This window comes from Amblyomma maculatum, chromosome 9 (genome assembly GCF_055883805.1).
Source record: "Amblyomma maculatum isolate TAMU_Amacu chromosome 9, ASM5588380v1, whole genome shotgun sequence".
Classification (NCBI taxonomy): Eukaryota; Metazoa; Arthropoda; class Arachnida; order Ixodida; family Ixodidae; genus Amblyomma; species Amblyomma maculatum.
The window spans coordinates 88,492,458-88,511,607 of record NC_139352.1 but is presented as its reverse complement, the minus strand read 5'-3'; the positions used below and the strand labels follow the sequence as shown (position 1 = coordinate 88,511,607).

The window sequence follows — 19,150 nt, the reverse complement described above, 5'->3', positions numbered from 1 at the left end:
CTCTTTGAAGGTTTGCAGATCTCCTTTATTTTATCTTTATTTTATGCACTCCCTTAAACTCAAATTTTAATTCATTTTGGAGAGTTCCTCGCATGCGACCCACGGCCGTTGGTGCGTGGTGAGTCTTTGAACTAGTCTGTAAAAAGCATTACTAAAAACAAGCTTCACCTTCACAGAAAAAGGTTAGTGTACCGGTGGTAAGTATTAGACATGTTTTTGATCTGCGGTAGCTAGTCTGAAAGCGCCTTCTGCTGTTGCGTCAAGAACAGCCGTCACGCGGCGGGCCGCACATCGCAGCAGGAAGTGCGCTGCAGGCACTCAAGAAGCCTCGCTATTTTGTCGCGCCTGTCAGTACATATGTGTTTGAAGAAGTTGAAGAAAGATGAAAGAAGAAGAAAATAAAAGCGAAGAAGGAAAGGTGAAAGAAGAAGACAGATAACTCGGTAGTTGGTAGAGGCGAACGACAACAGCCAGTTGCTAGGACAGAAGGTTCGTTTGAAAGTTGTTACGGTGGCGTGGCCCGGAGTTTGACGTAGAGTTGATGTCATACCACTAGAAGTCATCTACACTCAAATGAGAATGGTCAACCATGGTAGGCAAGGGGTGCTCATACGTGAGGTGATTCTCCAGCGGCATAGATAAAGCTGAAAACAGAGTAAACTATATGCGCAAAAGCCATGTCTTTACTTTCAAGCCGAACCTAAACGTAGCCATGCAGACTGATCTCGTGTAACTCCCGGTTTAACCACAAGCTAAACCACAGCTAACGTTTCTTGCCAGAATAAAGCGACTCCTTTATAAAGACAGTTCATATGCGAGGTGAAAAAGTCTGTCATTTTCAAACAGCACCAAGTATAGCTATAGCTTTGGCGTCTACCGTCAAAGCTGCAAATGTTCTCAAGTTTTGGAAAAGGGATAGCGATATTCTGTTGCACGCTACTCTACAGATTCTTCATTTATACTTTTGTAGCTCATATCGCGAACTTTTGTCAACGATTCCAACCACGTTCGACGCTTCCTGTATAGATTAGTAGCCAAATGCAGCTTGGACCATGTTTGTAAATGCATTGTGCATGCATTCTTCTTGTCCAGTCAAAGCAAAAATAACTGAGAAAAAATTCCAAAATGACAGCCAAAACTAGCTTACATCCAACGAGTTCGAAATGTTTATGAAAATCACGACAGGTTGTTTTTGACTAAGCACTCCCACTAGTTCTCATATTTTTGTCCCTATAATAAACCTTCGTTTTTCACAGTACAAATACTCTAGACAGCGTCCATGTCTAGGCTTTCACGGTCTGTCCTTCATCCACTCGAGCAATTCAGACATTCTGGCACCAATAATCGGGAACAATAAATACTCGGAACTACAGGCATACCATTTCTGGCAGCATTCAAATGCATGCCTCATGAATCAGGCACTTAAATCGAGGCACTGCGTTCACAAAAGAAGTAACCCCTACACAAATGAACAACGTGCGGTAACTTAATTGGCACAGTGCCTAACACCTATGAGGCCTTAGAGCACAGATATGCCGTTATATCTACGTGTACGTACCACCAGAGGTCTGGTTACCAGAGTAAAAAAAGGAAACAAATGTGCCAATCAAAATCACATCAGAAACGCCACCATCGCTCAACTTGTCCACTATACAAGACGCAGACATAAAAAAGTCACAGGAGGCTGTTACTCTGCAATAAGTACCTGATTCTTCCTTGATTTCAGCCGGCCACTCTGACATGAAGTTCCCTGAGGACGAAACCACCTGGAGGAGAGGTGGGGAATTGTCAAGAAGCATTTCAGTGTCTTCTCTCCTGTTGAATGATACCTAGCCCTTTACACTTTGTGTTTGTGACACGGGCAGAGGCTCTTTATTTTTATTTGCTTTTGCATGCCTCAGAATAGTATATGTTCAACCATACTACTCTTCCATCATCTGTCCAACTGCACGAAAAGCCAAGGCAAAGTTCGGCGAACCAGATCCTGAACAAGGAGCACGAGTAGAAGTGACAGAAGCAAGTTGAGGGTTTCACGATCTGTCAGCAGCAACAGCTACTGTATATTTTCATGATAATTCAACTGCGAATGCATCAAGGTAACATGGTTTGTCCTTCGTTTCCCTCTGTAGTAGCTGACCGAGTTTTCGGACTCTGCTAATGCTAATTCGGACTTGTGCGATTTCAGACCTCATTCTGGAATCGTCGGGCACCCTATAGCAACGTGAACCTTTTCACGACCTATACCTCGGATTGTGCAGTACCCAAAAGTTAAATGTTTCAGACCAAATTTGCCGCCATCAATACTGTTGATATCTTTGTTTGGCAGAAGCCTTTTTTGTTTTCGGCATAAAATAGATATGAGCAGACATCATTGCCACAAACAACCCGGTTTCTCACGGCCGTGAAAGCTTAAGCGAAGCGAGTAATTTGGACGGATTCTCTTGGCTCTCTGTGTGTTGTTGCCTTTGGAGACCATGGAAACAAGGGGACGCTTGGCCTTGTCATCAAAATACCCTAGAGCGTGCAATTTGACCAAAAAATGAAGTGCGTGCACCTTCCGCTGCGGTGCGCTCTGACGCCTCTACCCGCGGGAAAAAACGGCGGGCTGGAGGGGATTGCATTCACGTAGGCTCTCGATCAGCTATTTTTGTTTTCCCGTTAGTTCCACCTCGCAGTCTTTGCTAGCGTCGTTAACCATGAAAATGGAAACTGAATGTTATTGCTTCGCGCAGCACGTACATGTGTTCACGGAGAGTGATCTGCACGTCCCAGCAAGTCGTGAAAAGGTGTGGACATGACGAAAGCATGACTGGTCGAGATTATTTTAACTGGATGGTTATAGTGGTTATGCCTTAGCACAATCCGCTACTGCCGGGCAGTACTGCGCATGCAGCAGCCACCGTGAGCAAATTGCATGCTTCTCGGTGGCGCACGTGCCTGTATACCTCGCCGGCACGAGTCAGCACCCCCACTCTGGCGGCTGGGCCTGCTGTATCGATTTGAGCTGGCGCGTGTGCATGGGCGGCATGCGGAAGCTGATCACAGTATCGAATTTTGCTATGCTATAACTCCTCTAAACAAAACATGGGGAGCGGCAAAGTTCGTGATTTGGAAAGCTGATTTTCACAGAAATTGTGTTTTTTTTTCCGGCTACTGTCGAGCCTGAAAACGTAGTCGGCGACTGTATTGTTTCATTCACTGTGGCCTCAGAATGAGAGGTTTTCGAAACTGATTGTCTACTTGATTGTTTTTATGAACGTTCCCACCTGCTTGGGCTTCTTGATTGCAGTATTTGCAAATAAATAAGTCGCTACCCTCGGCTCGCACACCTTGATGGTCAAAGGAAATGTAGGCCGAGAATCACACAGTTCAGGCCAGCCAACCGTTAGAATGAGCAAGGCAAATGGCGTGCAGTTGTAAACTTTTCTGAGCGGAGTCGAATTGTGTAGAAAAAATATAGTTCTTCATGTTTTTTAGTAACCAAGCTTAATTTATCTGGCCGGAGATTTGCATCAGCGTTGCCGCGCCCTACCTATGGCTCAGCTGAAACAACTCCAAAGTCCACATAAGTCGCCCACGCATGTAAGTGATCCCCCCAATTTATAATGGTCATTTCTGCCGAAAAGAAAAAAAAAGTAGACAGTTATATGCAGTAATATAAGATAAAGTGCCGTATTATATTGTATAATGCGTTAAATATGTTTTGCGGAATGATGAGATATGTTTAAGTGCTCATCGTAAACCAGTTAGTCAACAACACAAGAAAAGTTTCTAGTGATTTTACGCAGTGCCAGCGCAGGGACTCAAATGTACAGCTGAGCGTGCTGTGCCCAGACATTATTACAGTGTTCTACGTTGTAGACATGTAAATGGCGTACTTTGCTCACAAACACTCTGCAAACAAAACTCTACATGTTAACAACATTCCCCCCTCTATAAAATGATGCACCTTGAATTTGTTTGTTTACAGTACACTTTTTGAACATAATCAAAATTTGAAGAATTAGAAAAGTGCAAGCTTTTTGAGGCCTAGGATCAACACATTTCAAATATTCCCGCAGTGAGTAGCTTCAAATTCGTTATGCCAATTCAGAGCATACTTTGAGAACATCGAACCATTTTAGACAATTAAAGCTAGCTATCTCGCGCAGCTTCTAGAAAGGTACAGTTCTGGCATAAGGTTTTGGCAGAGAATCTTGTTCCACCCTTCCGTCTCTCTAGATTTTGAGAACAAAAAGCAATAGATATGCTCCTCAAGCCAGACCTCTTCGGCCACTTTCCTCCAATTTTGCAGCCTGAGACACAAACCAAAACTTCGATTTATGGTGCGCAAAATAAGCTTAATGTCAATTGAAAGCAAACCTGACTGGCGGTACTAGTTAGCACAGCAATCATCTGTAGCTGTAACCAAGGCTGTTGATTTTTGTTCCCTTTCATCCTCATGAAAATGGCTTCCCAAGATTCACCCTTCTGAACTGCCCAACATACAATGGCTATAATGCAGTTTATCTGCATAACTTTAAGCTGGACCTCTGCACAATGATCAGTAGTTTTCTAATGACTATTAAACTGTTGCACATTTGTCATTTTTCCCACTTTTACTAGCTACAAATTTTGAACTGAAATTGTTTCGCAAATAATGCAAGCTAGATTACTTTTTCCTCGTACAGTGATTCAACACATTAGTCATTTTGGTACTAAATTAGGGCGCCCATTATGATCTCAACACAAAAATGTTATTCGTGCAATCGAAATGAACAGCATAATACATGAATTGCACAACAGCTTATAGAAGTGACAAGATATGCTTTAAACTCCCGGCCCCATTTCCCAAAGCGCTAGCCTTGAGTACAATTCCTAAACTACAGAAATAGTTAGAGAAGCTTCGAATTTCTTGCAATCTCCTAGCCTTAAAGAGTCCTATTCAGCACCACCGTCCAGCACTGCAGTTAAATCATTAGTGTTATTAAAACTGTGCAGCCGCATTTGGCATGAAGAAAGGGCAGTTCGTAAAACCAGTACATGACGGCTTTAGCACCTGTATAACAAAAGAGGTCATCCAGCAGCCAATTGACACAAAGGAGAGCATAGGGGACCTTTGTTTTGTTTTGATGTTGACAAATTCCTTTATTTGTTAATGGTTGTTTCTTCCATCCTTAAGTCTCATAAAAAGCCCCTCATTTTATTTGTCCATTAGCAACTGCTGTGATCCAGGCGTGAAAACAAGAAGGAAGCGAGTAATCATTCGGGACGTGTGCTCACGTTCAAAGGCCTAAGTAAGTGAACATGGCTCCTCCCAAACCTTAAACCACAAGTAAAAAAACCTTCCAACCACGCACTAAAATCCCCAAAAGGTGAATGTTATCACCATCATCAGCCTAACTACACATATAGGTTTTTACCATGTCCCTGAAATTGGCCAGGTCCTACGCTAGCTGCATCTACTCGATCCCTGCAAGGCCTTCATCTCATCTGTTCACCTACATTCTGCCGCCACCTGCTATTCACGCGCTGTCTCGGAATCCGGTATTGCTGCCCCTAGCAGTCATCAGTTAATTTGCATGCATTATGCACCGTAAATATGTTCATTTCTTGATTAATTTGACTAGGTTATTATTACACCAAGTTACTAAGTTATCATTACACCAAGTTACTATTATCATTACATCAAGTTCACTCCCCACGCCATTAAAGACTCTTCTTCTCCCCTAATATCCTGCCTAATATCTTCCTTTCTACTGCTTCTTATGTTATCCCACCTTCGGTTTTAACCCCTTAGGCTATAATCGCAATTTTGTTTTTCTCCACCCTTCCCATTTATGCCCAATATGTGAGTACTGGCAACGCACATCCAAAGTATACTTTCTTTACAATCTACACTGGTAAGGTGGCACTCATGACTTGAACGCACCCTAGAAATGCGTTCTAACTCATTTCCATTCGCTCACTTGACCTCACCCTCCTGGCACAAGCCGGGCACATGTGACCAGAGTAAAAAGAACGGGAGGGACCATGGTTGGTTGTGCACACCAGTACTTGTGCTAGTAAAAATATTCTAGGAGCCAGCTACCAGCTCAAATTATCAAACGGCAGATCACAATAGATTGTAATTAAGCCAAAAATAAAATGAAGAACCTCCTTACCTCTGCACAGTACTCGCCGGGCGAAAACTCATCAGTCGGGAAACTCATTTCACGCTCGCTGTCATCCTGCAATGAAAGTTACAGGCAATGGTCAGAGCGGACTATGCCACTACTAAAAACACTTTCCACAGTGCTGACCCATATGGGTGGGCATAGCTCGTGTCATCTCACAGTAGAATTCTCGAACACTGAAAATGTGTCACTCTTGATGTATCCGGAGACATGAAAATTGCCAGCTGCTGCCCTATTACTGGAGAATAAAAATGACGGCAACAAGGCACTTTTCTTTTACAATGCAGCTCTTAGTGGCTCATTTCTAGGCCGTCGGTGTGGTCTCGGTTTGGCCATAGGCAACCACACAATAAACCCTTTATATGCCTTGTGCCATCTCACTAATTTATTCTGGTCATCCGTCGCTTCCCCATCATCAGCTGCTGGTTTCTGCATACACACAATAGCATGCATCTGCATTGCGTCGCGCTTGATGCATATGATACCCATAGTTGGTTACGCCCCGTAAAACTCCATATATCTAACTAACTCATGCATTGCACTATGGTGTCATTGGCCCAAGCGTGTGAGAACAAACTGTTACTAAACGCTTTGAAACGTCTCACAGTTGCCCTGCATACAGCTGTGTCAAGATTACTATAAGCAATTACAAGGTAACGCACTACAGCCACCACAGACTGTGTGGACCACAGATTAAAAGTCCACAGCTGCAGAAACCTGGCAAGATAATTATGATAATTAGGCACTCTAACTGCTCACGGGCCAATTGAACAGAAGTGGGGACCTTGCATTCCGAAGATGTATTTGTAAAAAAAAGAAATTGTTAGTTTAAAGCCAGAAATTATCCAGAACAGCTGCATTGGAAAAGTAATACATTACTTCTGCTATCATATTGACAGTTCTTTTCAAGGCAAGACAACACCCTTCGAATCAGTATGTATGCAAAGCAGCAGATACCTAAGTTCCTGAGCTTTAAGGCAAAGTAACTGCACACGCAACTCTTTGGTGTGATTTTCACTGCTTAGAACACGCAGTCTTGCCACTTTCAGAAACTAAGAAATAAAGCGAATTGCATGATTAGATACCTATGACAGGCTTATTGATTTAAAAGCAGACCATTCAAAATTGACTGAACTTAGTCATCCTGTGACAATAAAATGCTAAATTTTCAATTGATCTAAAAAGAGAATGTTCAAAATGAGTTAGCACCTGCAATTTCTGTGCGAAGGCGAAGTAAAAGGTATGGGATTTATTTATACATCGTGAGCATATTTCATTAGAATTAATATCATCAGGGCAATGGTCTCTCCCATATCCCGTCAGTGAAGCTGTCGCTACACTGCCAGCAGCATCCGCCTGATCCCAACAAACTCCCTAATCGCATCTGCCCTCCTTTTGTTCAGCAGCCTCTTGCTAAGTTAGCATATCTGAATATTCTATTCAAACAACATCAAGCATAAAAACAGGCCCCGTTTACTAGCAGCAAGTAATTGCAATAAGGCTTCAGTAGAATTCCACAATCATAAAAGGAAAGAGGCCTGGTAATAAATACAGCTAATTATTTCTAACTCGACCAATGTATGGAGAGCTGCTCAAAATGATAAAAGGACTAACTAGCAACTGCCTGACTAACAGTCAGTCTTCAAAGACGCTAAAATACAAGCACTCAGCTACAGCACTGCTTGTAATTTTACTGATTGTTAGGAAGGTCCAACACCCATGCTGCTAATAGCCCCTTATATATTTTCTTTTTTCTTGGCACTGCTGCCTTATTGGCTTTCCTGCTGCATTCCCTAATAGGTTTAGGTTTTTAAAACTAAGTTAGTAGTGCTGCTGGTTCAAGCAGCATCGCTAGCCTAGTAAAACATGCTAGCGTATTTTTGAATCAAGGATACGAGCTGCTTCATGAAATGCTTACAGTGGAAAGCTACCACTTCTGGAATTAGAAAACCTAATGGTACTGCATATATCAAACATTATACTCTGTCCTCAACAATTAAGTTCCCAGTAGAGTTCAATCACTTCAGGCAAGGGTCCTCAGAAGAAGTTCTGTTTATTCTTTGGGCTCCTTGGAGTGCTTTTCGCGTTTTCCAAGCACCAAAAGCCATGCATGCGTCAGCCTCCACCGTTCATTTTTCACCCAATTCATCGTGGGAATCAACATTACTGTATATGCTTTATATCAGGCTTTGCTTATTGGAGCCAGTCACTAATAAACTGAACTTGAACATCATTCGAATAGGTGAATGTCTCTGTGCCCATTCAAGTCTATAGGGGCTTCTTTCTGCCTTAGAAAAAGAATTAGGGGTCCCGAAAAAGAATATCGTTAAATGAACACCAAGGGAAACGCTATCCAAGTTATGTTCTTAGCAAAAGTTGGATCTTATCGCTCCTTCTGTCCAAGTTTAGAGTATCTAGCAGCAAACTATGCATTTATGACTGAGGAAGTAAGATAAAAAACTCTACTGCACACTGTTAAATAACATGAGTTTAACTGTGCAAAGAACTTTGTCATCCACATTTTAAAATAAATGGTAATTGTTCCTAGCGTGAATCATCTCCAAATAAAAAAATGAGCTGGTGATGCAGCACCGTCTCCTAGCGAAATCTGCTGTGATGATGACGCTTGTATCTCTTTTTCCGACGTTCCTTGGTCACAAAAGGAAGTTTTCAGGTCATAATGCTGTAACGTGTCAATAGAGGAGAACCTTTTAGGTCCCGAATGTTCTACTTAATGGGAGTTTCATGGCTACAGACAAAAAGAAAAAAGGCAGCTCAGATTTTTACCCTTTTTACTGGTTCATCATAACCTCATAATATCGTCGAATCATGGCCCCATTTTCTCACCGAGATGTGATAGCCCTTCAAGACGACCACTGCTCCATGGCTGTTAGCACAAATGGATGCCCGAGGGTCGAGTCTCAGGATGCGCAGGGTAGAGTTTTCCGGTGCACCATCCACCTTAACAATCAGGTGTTCGTACTGGTAGACAATAGTCACCAGCGTCTCTAGGGCCAAGCCTATTCCCAGCAGGAACACCAGGACTATGGGTTGAAGCATCCTGTTAAAGTAACCAGAAAAGGCCAGATCTCAGCGAAAGAATAAAGTTTCCACGCATCAACATGGAAACTATGTGCCAAAGAACATGATCTGCCAACAAGATATTCAGATTGGTCACATAATTCGTGCGCTCTGAATTTTGTTCAGAAGGCAAAAATACACTTGTGCAAGTGCAGATAAGAACCCTAACAAAACTCGGCAAAGTGCAACAGCGTTTAGTGAGAGTAGTGGCAAGTCTTTCGGCACCCAATCCAGATGACCGATTACACGCCTTCCATAAAGAATGCAATGCTGCTGGTCACTTCTCAACTGTGCTGCTGTTCTCACTTTCATGAAGTTATCACCTTCTCCGGCCATTACCATATGTCCCCACTGTACCCTTGCTTTTGTTCACCACTTGTCTTTTGCTTCGACAGAATCACCTGCCTTCGCGCCCCACCGTGGTGCTGAAGTGGTCAGAGCACTTGAATGCTGTGGCCAAAAATACAGGAACGTGTCGCAGCCATGGCGGCCACTTTCCAGTGGAAGCATGATGCAAGACGCCCATGTGGTGTGTGGTCTAAAGCCGAGACCCTTCCACTATGACAACTCTTAAAGCCTCAGCTGCTATGGAACGTTAATCTCCATAAACCAAACTTAATCTGCCTTTGCTGTTTGACTTTGTCCTTGGAGTGAGTCTCTGAACTGAACTAAAAAGTATCACGACTCTTCATGGGATAAGCAATCTATTATAAACAGGTGTCATAACCTCGAAAACAGGCTAGTGTGTGGGGATCAACCCTTCAAAGAGGTATGTCAGCTATGAGCAAGTACATAGTTGCGGGCTCACCAACAATTTGGGTTTCTTCAAAATGTGCAAAGATTGCACTCCACGTGGGGGTCTCCATTGAAATGTGGCCACTGATGCTGTGGTTCAGTTATGGCATTGAGCTAAGCATATCTTTTTCAATGGAAATGAGATACGTGCTGCTATCTGCTATCATGGTGCGCAAAAGCGGATAAAACTGAGCTCTGAAGTGCCAAGTGCGTCACCGTAATGTGAACGCGTTCTCTATGCACCGTTAGATGGTATTCTTAACCTCTGCGTTAACCTCTACTAATTCATCACGATGGTACAACAAAACAACATCATGGAATTCTGCCCTTACGCGCCCTCCCAATCCCCTTTATTCATTTTAGCTCTATCATACGCACTCGGTGAAATATTGTGTGCAAGCTTCACTGAATCGATGATTCACAGCAAGAATTAAATTTAAAAACACAGTTTTGCCAGAAAGAATGATGAACGCAAGAACGGACAGCAAGACGTATAGAAACGCAAAGCATGGCACAGAAAACGCAATCCTATAATCCCTGCCACAACAATAAAAACAATCGCATGGCATTAACATTTATAGTTTGGATCACGGCAACGAATTGTGCACAAGCCTCCCCTGCGATAGGTGACAATGACAATTCGCGCTCAAAATCAGAAGTTCGTGTTCGCTACTCCAGGTACGCAAAGGTGTGCAATGCATAGTGCCCTTTATGACTATGGCAATAAGCATAGCTTCACAATCTCTTGTGTCATGACAAGGCAATAAGGACATAGCTGATCCTTGTGTAGATAAGACACCATCTTTATTCCAATGCTCAAGTCTATTGAGCATTTAGAGAAGGAGCATGTTTCAAGCAACTTTGACGCAACTATCCATGGGGACGGAAAGATCACCAGAGAGTGCCGTGCTTTATTTATGCTACACACCTTTCAACCTTAGGACTAGCCATTCGACACGCGTCATATGTAGCTTTGTAATGCTTAAGAAATGAAAATGTCATGTTAAAGTCAATAATATCACTTAATTGTTCCCGAATAGTCGTCATTACTTTAAGAAGTGTAAAGAAGGCTGCCAGTTACACAAAGAAAATAGTACTGGTAGTGCCTAAAGTAAAACCTACCAAAGCTAAACCGCATTCAACTACCGATTCATATCCACTAAGTAAGAGATGAAAATCAAAGCTGTTCCGTCACCTTCTAATGCAGAAGTACGACGACAGAAATTCTTTTCTGGTTTCTCATTATAATTACTAGCTTTCACAATGTTCTCTTCCATTAGGCCCCCTCTACCTCAAGAGTCATGCACTTTGACTACGCTTTGATAGACCGAACAGGCAGGTTTTCACATGCTGAAAAGAATTCATATATACAATTTTTGGCAAGCATAAATGAAACCCACGTTTTTTCAGCCTGTGTCATGGACAAAAAGCGAGGAATTCAGGCCTGTACAATACCTAACACTGAACCAGAATACGTTCTGCAAATTCCTGGAACAACGGGGCTATTGAGGACAATGCGAATGCACTGGGAAAATGGGCGTCTAAAGGCAGCGCCGCTGCCAAACGACTATTCCAGCACAGATCAACTCAACAAGAGTAGACAACTATGTCAAAGAAAGCCCACGCTGATGCGGAAGATCACTAATTGGGTAGCGTCCCTTATAAGCAACCCCTACCACTCATGAGACATAGTTTCAACACTAAATGTCCGAATCTCACAAATACATAGGGGCCCACAGTTGTAATGAGGGGGTTATTGGTACTGGAACGACTACTTGAACAACTATCAATGATGACTAGGTGTAAAGGAAAAGTCAAATCTGCGCTGTGCCTAGATTACCGCACTATGGGAATACACACGTGCTGCTCAATATATTTCAATCTCTTGCATCCACAGCAAACAATACACAGAAACTTTGTCGGCTAAGAAACCCTAGTTTCGTTATGACGTGTCAGGTTTTATGGCACATAGGCAGCTAAGGCCATCTTACGCCAAACGTTAACTAGTTTCGTAAAGCCACTTGTAAAATTGAAGTACCCTGCAGAGATGATGCAGTTTGTATGTCGTATCCGCATAGAATCATCGCCTGTCACCGTCATCACAACAAAACTGTTTGCTTCTAACCATTTATCTTCCATTTGTGTCACACATCCCAGGTGACGTTAATCGGGCAGACGCAAGGAACGACGATGCTAGAGCTGAAGCAAGCCCATTGGTAGGCATTTTATATACCCAAATACCCAATCAAACTTAGTAACAACATTACATGAGAAGAAAATAAACATTAACTCTATGAATCTCAAGCTCAACTCCCAAAAAGTGCATAACAAAGGAGGACAATACATTTCAAAAGCATAAAAAGCTGCGCTTTTTGCACACACTCATTATCAAATCATTTCGTGAAGGTAATACACATTTTTACAGCAAACAGAATTTACCTCTTGCATAATGTATTACAATAAATTCTGATTTTCCTTCGTTTACTTCGCTCTGTATAAAAATAGACTCAGGATTCCGCAACATGGCTGTTTTATTGCGGCACTGACTGCAAATGTCCATATATGTTCAAGATCCTTATGCATGAGCGTTTGGCCTGCGCTGTGGAAGACAGGGAAGTATTGGTAGTATCTGGTGCTCCAACAAATCGCTTGGGCAGACATGGCTTCTGTGATGCGCCGATGCTTTCAGTTTTTTCCTTTCGTAACTACTTCAACTCTTTTGTGTCTGCACATGGCAGAGATAGTGGCCAAATAGGAGATGGCCATTTCCTTGTATTGTGGGTCGACCGCGGACACAAAAGTGCAGACAAAAGGTTAAAATTTAGGTGTGAAATGCATTCTGTCAATGAAAAATATAGAAAAATATTATTGACAATTAGAACCTTGATACGACAAAAGACCAGCACAGACTAGTTAGCACTGAAATTTTTGAGTTATTAGTTAACTTTTAAGTTAATAGTTACCAGTGCAAGCTTGTCCTATATAAACACCCCTACTGTACCACCATGCCACACTGAAGCCCCTCTTTAGAATGACATCAAGGAACGAACTGAAGCTGACCTGTATTCAGGCTGCTTTCTCAAGTCAGCAGGACGTGTTGCTATGCAGGTTAGTCCTTAACATTAAAAAGGTGGCTTGTGACATAAGAGACACTCACAAAATAACCTTTGCTCACTTGCCCACTCATGTGAATGCCCCTTATGTATAATAATAATAATAATAATAATAATAATAATAATAATAATAATAATAATAATAATAATAATAATAATAATAATAATAATAATAATAATAATAATAATAATAATAATAATAATAATAATAATAATACTTGGTTCAAGGGAGGGAAAGGCATAGTGTCTGTCACAGCTGTTATATGGACACAGGCCTGAACCGCGCCGCAAAGGCAAGAGAGGAAGGTGGGAGTAAGATGTAAAAGAGGGAAAGAGAGGCCGTGGGGGGGGGGGGGGATTTGAGGTCTACGGAGTGATGTACACCACCTGGGGAGCTTAAACGCCCACTGACTTCGAACAGTGGATGCCACTGCAGCCGCCGCCATTCGAGATCGAAACCGGGTACTCCGGCACAGTAGTCGGTCATCTTAACCCCTGCTTCACCGCGGCAAGGCATCCCCGTTATGTAAATCTCAGCTTTCCTGTTTTCACTAAAAAATGGTTGCCATAAGGAAGAAAAGGTTGCTCAAAAAGTGAATTACAGGTGTTTCCGCTAGTGTCTGCCTCCACGACCAAACTGCAATCAGATCAATACAGCCTACTTAAGACTGGTCATTAAAAGCTTCTTAATGGCATTAACAGTGCAAATCAACTTGGGGGAGAGAAAACGTTTCATATTAAAATCCATTTCTCCCAGTCACAAAAGCATTTCTTGTTCTCAAACACCATTGACAGAACCATAAAAAGGTAAACAATCAATTTATAAAAGAAAAAACATTTAGGACAGAGCTCTATTTGGTGTTCCTCTCTAAAGTATGCTACAACAAGCCTACAAGCAAACATAATGAAGTGCGTACGTATTCGAGTGCCTAGACACAACAAATGTTTCTACCTGACACACTCTAACGTGGTTTATAACACACTGAGAGGCACCTTAAAACGAGACCCACACGCTTTGACCCCTCAGGGAGTCCCAATGTTTTCCGAACCATACTAAGGAACCAATGCCTGTGGATTATCATGCTATGCAATGTCATGGGCGCTATTCCCAAAATCAGAAATGAAAGAAATTTGATGTGTCAATTCCTTCAAGGTGCATATCTATAAATACGGCACCTAAGGTGACACGCTTATCGTTTTGCTGTGTACTTCCATATATGCAAATGCTATGCATACACAGCCAATATGTAAAATATGTCGCAAAAAGACCACATACTCCTAACCAAACTCGCCCCAAAACTGGCCTCTGCAGGTCCTTTAGGGTACTCGGAGAGCCTTTTTGGTTTCTCCGAAAGCTAAACTAGAATATGCATGAAACAACACTTTAATTTGTTTGTCCACTCTATTCTGGGACTCATCATACTGTAACCACTCACGCCAGACTGCTTCTCTAAACAGCTATAAGAAAGGAATAATTTAACACTGGAATTGCTGCAGAGGGAGTAGCAAAACCTATTTGTGTAGGCCACTGATGCCCCCTGTGTCTGCAAAGAACAAGAACCTCTGCCCATCCCTCTGAACCATTTCTGTTTTACTTAGTGAAATAGTTCATTGGCAAGAGGATGAGAGAAGAAACGAGCCCTAAATACCATTCCCTTGACCTCGTACAAGTGGAATTTTTTCACTAAGGAAAATATCTGAACAACTTGCCCACCATTTTATGGTGTACTTTTTAACTGTTTTCTTCAAAGAGAACAGCAGCCACAGGCAGTCACAAAAGCACTTCCAGTGTGGACTGTGAAAGAGCATGCAAAACTAAGCTTATCATTCATACTGCCAAAGTAAAAAAAAAAGCAAGCTGCCAATTCAGATTTTTCTACATTCATCACAGCTTCTTGGGCTCCAATATGGCGCCGCTCAGTGCTTCTGACGAAGACAGCAATAAAAGCAATTTCCTTCTTGGCTGCTCAGCACGGGGACCTCACTATGGGTTTTTACGGCAACGCTGATTTGTATTTGCCTGGAGAGCCAGCAATCGCCTCTGGACTGGTCCCAGCGTGAATATTTATCAGCCTCTATTCCAAGGAGCGGATGCCCCTTGGAAAATGAGGAAAGAAAAATGTGCAGTATAACCCACACTGCACAGGCAGCACATTTTATAATCCTTACCCACGTTAAGGTCTACCAAGTGCTAAGCGCTCGTTTTCCAATAGTTCTGTATGTTTAAAACACATCATTTGTTTCAAGACCATCACAGGCACGCAAAAATCTGGACAACGTTTCTCCCAAGAGCAACCCATAAAAGTGATAAACTGTCAAGTGTACTTGACCAAATAAAATTTGTGTGCGTAACGGATTGAAATCAGCTGCACCCGAATGTTGCACTCATTATTTCATCTTAAATGGGCTCATTTTTGCTTCCGCATTTCATTCCTAGCACTGGAAAAAGAATCATATTTAATGTGACTCCAAATTACATCAACTATACCACGTCATACTGCACACAAGTCTTGTTGAGTTTATATCGACCTTCACAGGTCCACAGAGTTATCAAAAAGTTTGAATTACGAACGCTCCTGAACAACTGCCGAGAAGTGCTTACATTGCAGCCATTCCATCAAAACGACACTTGTCATGCGTCTGCCTATACATTTGAGACGAAAACTAAGCGAAAATGACAATTTTTTGCGACTGCGTCAACTGCTTTGTTTTTCACACACTGTCAGGGATGTCAAAGAACTATTCTGAATTGTGCCTCAGTCGCCCTTTTCGCAGTGCGACACAGTACCAGTGGTACCTTACTTAAACCTATTCCAAAGAGATTTTAGCATGCTTTGCCGCATGGACTGTGGACTGTGCTGTGAAGTATCTTCAAAATGCAATTGTTCACAGAACAGTAGGAACAGTGAAGGAAGCAAGTGTAGGCAATAGAAACAAGAGTACGCATTACAGAAGCACGAATCCATCCCGTAGCTGCGTAGGAAACCGCGTGACTGGCCAATGCGCATGCCTGCAGGCAGTGGCAGGGTGACGTGGAGAGAAGTCAAACTGATCGATACTACTGGGCTATATTTCAGCAATGGAAGCCTAAAATCGTAGATGCACCTGTCATAAGATGCACTCCGGAGCTGCGTGGACACCGCTGTTCCAAGCGTCAGGTTCGAGGAAGTCTATCTAAATGCAGCTCCCCTGGGCGTTTTAATTAACCGGTGTAACTCGTTCACGTCCAAACAAATTAGAGACTGGCGCCACGCTCCTAGTTCGAAGTATCCAAATTAGTCGGGTAAGAACCTTCGTTGAAACGGGGTAGAATTACATTTTGCTGTATTCTCCTCTTGATCAGTGCTGAGAAACTGAAAGATGCCTATCGTAAAATGTGTAATGCTTTTTTAGATCTCAAGTATTTTGACGAACGCGTTCACAAATAAAACAACTGCAGTTACATTGGCCTGCTAGCTGAAGGCCACTAGTTATGTTACTAAGTACCCCCAAGTCTGAATTTCAACAAAACGTAAAATGCTAAGCACCTTCCATTAGGCAAGAGACCACAAGAAAGGTGAAAATGTTTGGAAATACTGGACTACTGCTTCTACTACTATGTCGCATGATGAGGTTAGGCAAGAAAGAAAGACCGCTGACCAAACCATGAGGAATCATCATGAACACTTGACTTCCCCTTTACCCCACGCGGGTGGCTCAAATGACAGCTCCCCTTCCTGAATATTCAGCTGTGGATAGGTCAAAGGTTTAAAAGGCACCTCTTGTCACCAACTGGTATGTGGTCACCATTGATGGTGGAGCCAAGATCTCCCTAAAACCTCAGTTCCCGAGGCCATGGGCTGCAGTTGCGATCTTTTAATGCGAAAGCAAAATACTATGCTAGGTAGAACTGTTCTTCACGATAGCCCGTCGCCAGTCGCGCCGCGCGCCGCTTGACCTTAAGCCACCGCCGCGCCGTCGACATGGTAGCGCCGTTTCTGTAGCAACACAATGACTTTTGCTCGCGATCTCCTCTCTCGCCCTTCCGCTCATTGCGGGGTTCTGCGGAGGGGGGGGGGGGGGTATGCTCCGCGGGCAGTGGAGAGGAGGTGACGCTTCGTGGATATAAGTTCGCTTCGTCTCGGTGAAATGAGCCTGCCATGACATTTGAATTCACGCTACCTCTATACCACGGGCAGGAGCTGCCGACTCGGGTCGCTACTTTCATATGGGAGGGTGATATCACAATCAGTCTGCCAGAACAATTTGCATTCTCGTTACCCCTACGGCACGCAGGTACGTCCATAAGGCTATATTGAAGCGTTTCTTTATATGGGGGCTGGCAGCTTACGCTCTCGATTCATACTCTTAAAGGATGAGCCTAAGTGTCCCCAATAATGTAGCACCGTACAATGATAGGGCGTGATGGGGGAATAATGTAGCAGGCAAAAGAAGCTTCCACCGTTGCTCTCTCAATTCAACTAGCGTTAACCACGGATAAACTACAACAAAAGTGTATTTGTTTCCGAACTTCTACAACTCACGCTTTGACAGTACTGACAACGCGTCACACAGAAAATAAACGCACATGCGCTGATTACTCCTTCATAGATTATGTTAATGCATTTCGCTCCCTCTTTGCACAGTAATATCACTCAGCTGAACTTGGTTTTAACTAGGGAAAAAGTTATAAGGCTTCCAGTGATCTTCCATACCTCTTTACAATGAAATCATTTTGTGATAATCATACCACACACTACTGTAACTTATACATCTAATACCTAACGACCATACATAACAAAATAAAAATACATCAACAAAACTACTAAAGCAAATTTGAATTAAATATAACATATGTTCGTGCAATAACAAGAGGGCATACCTTCTTTCAGGTTAGTGAAGCAAAACTATTTCTGTGCTGTTGATAAAATCAATAGTGGGATCACTATTGAACTATCGATGATAAAACAATTGTAGCTAGTTCTGAGAGAGTGTTATCGAGAGCGTTATCAATATGACACCTTCGATACTTATTGCTATCGAGATATCAGATCAACCACTCGAATTGACTTCCACGTAAACCAGCTTCCCTGCTGCGTAGTATGGTCGTGGTGGTGGGGGGGGGGGGGGGGGGGGGCAACTATGTTCAGACTCTGTTGTCGCAGTTTGCCTGTCACTCAGCTTTTACATACGCATCTTACACAGAGTTACTGGATCTTACACATAGTTACTGGATGAAGTTGTAGTGTAACAAATGTCCAAATTATGCTGACAACAGTGGCCGCAGAGGCATCGTAGTGTATGCTTGCTTCTGAGCCGGAATTGGGTGAAATACCCACTTCAGCGGCTATGTCTACTGATGTCTATATGTGCACATTATATTTCAAAATAGCACAAGAGGCAAGCTTTTGCAGGTAGCCGTGCGAACAGTTTTCAGCCACAGCATGAAGACAATGCGGATCACACTAGTTAAGCAACTGCCAAAATATTGAAACGTTTAAGCGCAGTATCGTTCACAAACACTCCTGTGTATCACCTGACAGTTTAAGTACAGTCAAAATTTCCGAGGTTGCACCCGCGCAATATTCCGCCACTAGCAGTAAACGATCTTCTGAGTGCTTTTTCAAGTAAATGTTCGTCTTGATGTACCGCGTCAAGCTAGGGCATATGTTACTGGGATCAGGTTCAATAAGGAAAGTAGAAAGTAGGATGACTAAAATATATCTGTGCAATAAATTGGTGTTGCAATGTGTAACGTAGTGCCAACAGAAAGTGCATTCTCAGTGATCGGACAAAGCAATTCATACGTTAACATGCTTCGTGTTCCCCTGTACCAAAACTCTTGGGTGACCCACGATTACTAAACTGAACTGTTCAGCTGCAAGCGAAAGGAAGCCACTTCAAGTGTGCAAAAATGAACTGATACAAATTTTTATTGCATTTTGCATTTAAAAATTGAAGCATGTGCTGGTCGGTAGAGTGGCACTTAATGCTTTTAAGCATGAATGCGTTGATGAACATATTTCG

General features: G+C 42.7%; 1 protein-coding gene across 2 annotated transcripts in view; it reads right to left on the bottom strand.

The window, feature by feature from the left end:
- Positions 1 to 19,150, bottom strand: part of LOC146179716 (uncharacterized) — a 79,012-nt gene that overhangs the window by 46,871 nt on the left and 12,991 nt on the right. For both annotated transcript variants that reach the window (XM_084579323.1, XM_084579322.1), the window contains exons 2-4: positions 9,003 to 9,216; positions 6,144 to 6,209; positions 1,706 to 1,766 (exon numbers count right to left, since the gene is read on the bottom strand). In XM_084579323.1, the coding sequence (XP_084435449.1) occupies positions 1,706 to 1,766; positions 6,144 to 6,209; positions 9,003 to 9,216 (341 nt within the window). The remainder of the gene's footprint in view (positions 1 to 1,705; positions 1,767 to 6,143; positions 6,210 to 9,002; positions 9,217 to 19,150) is intronic.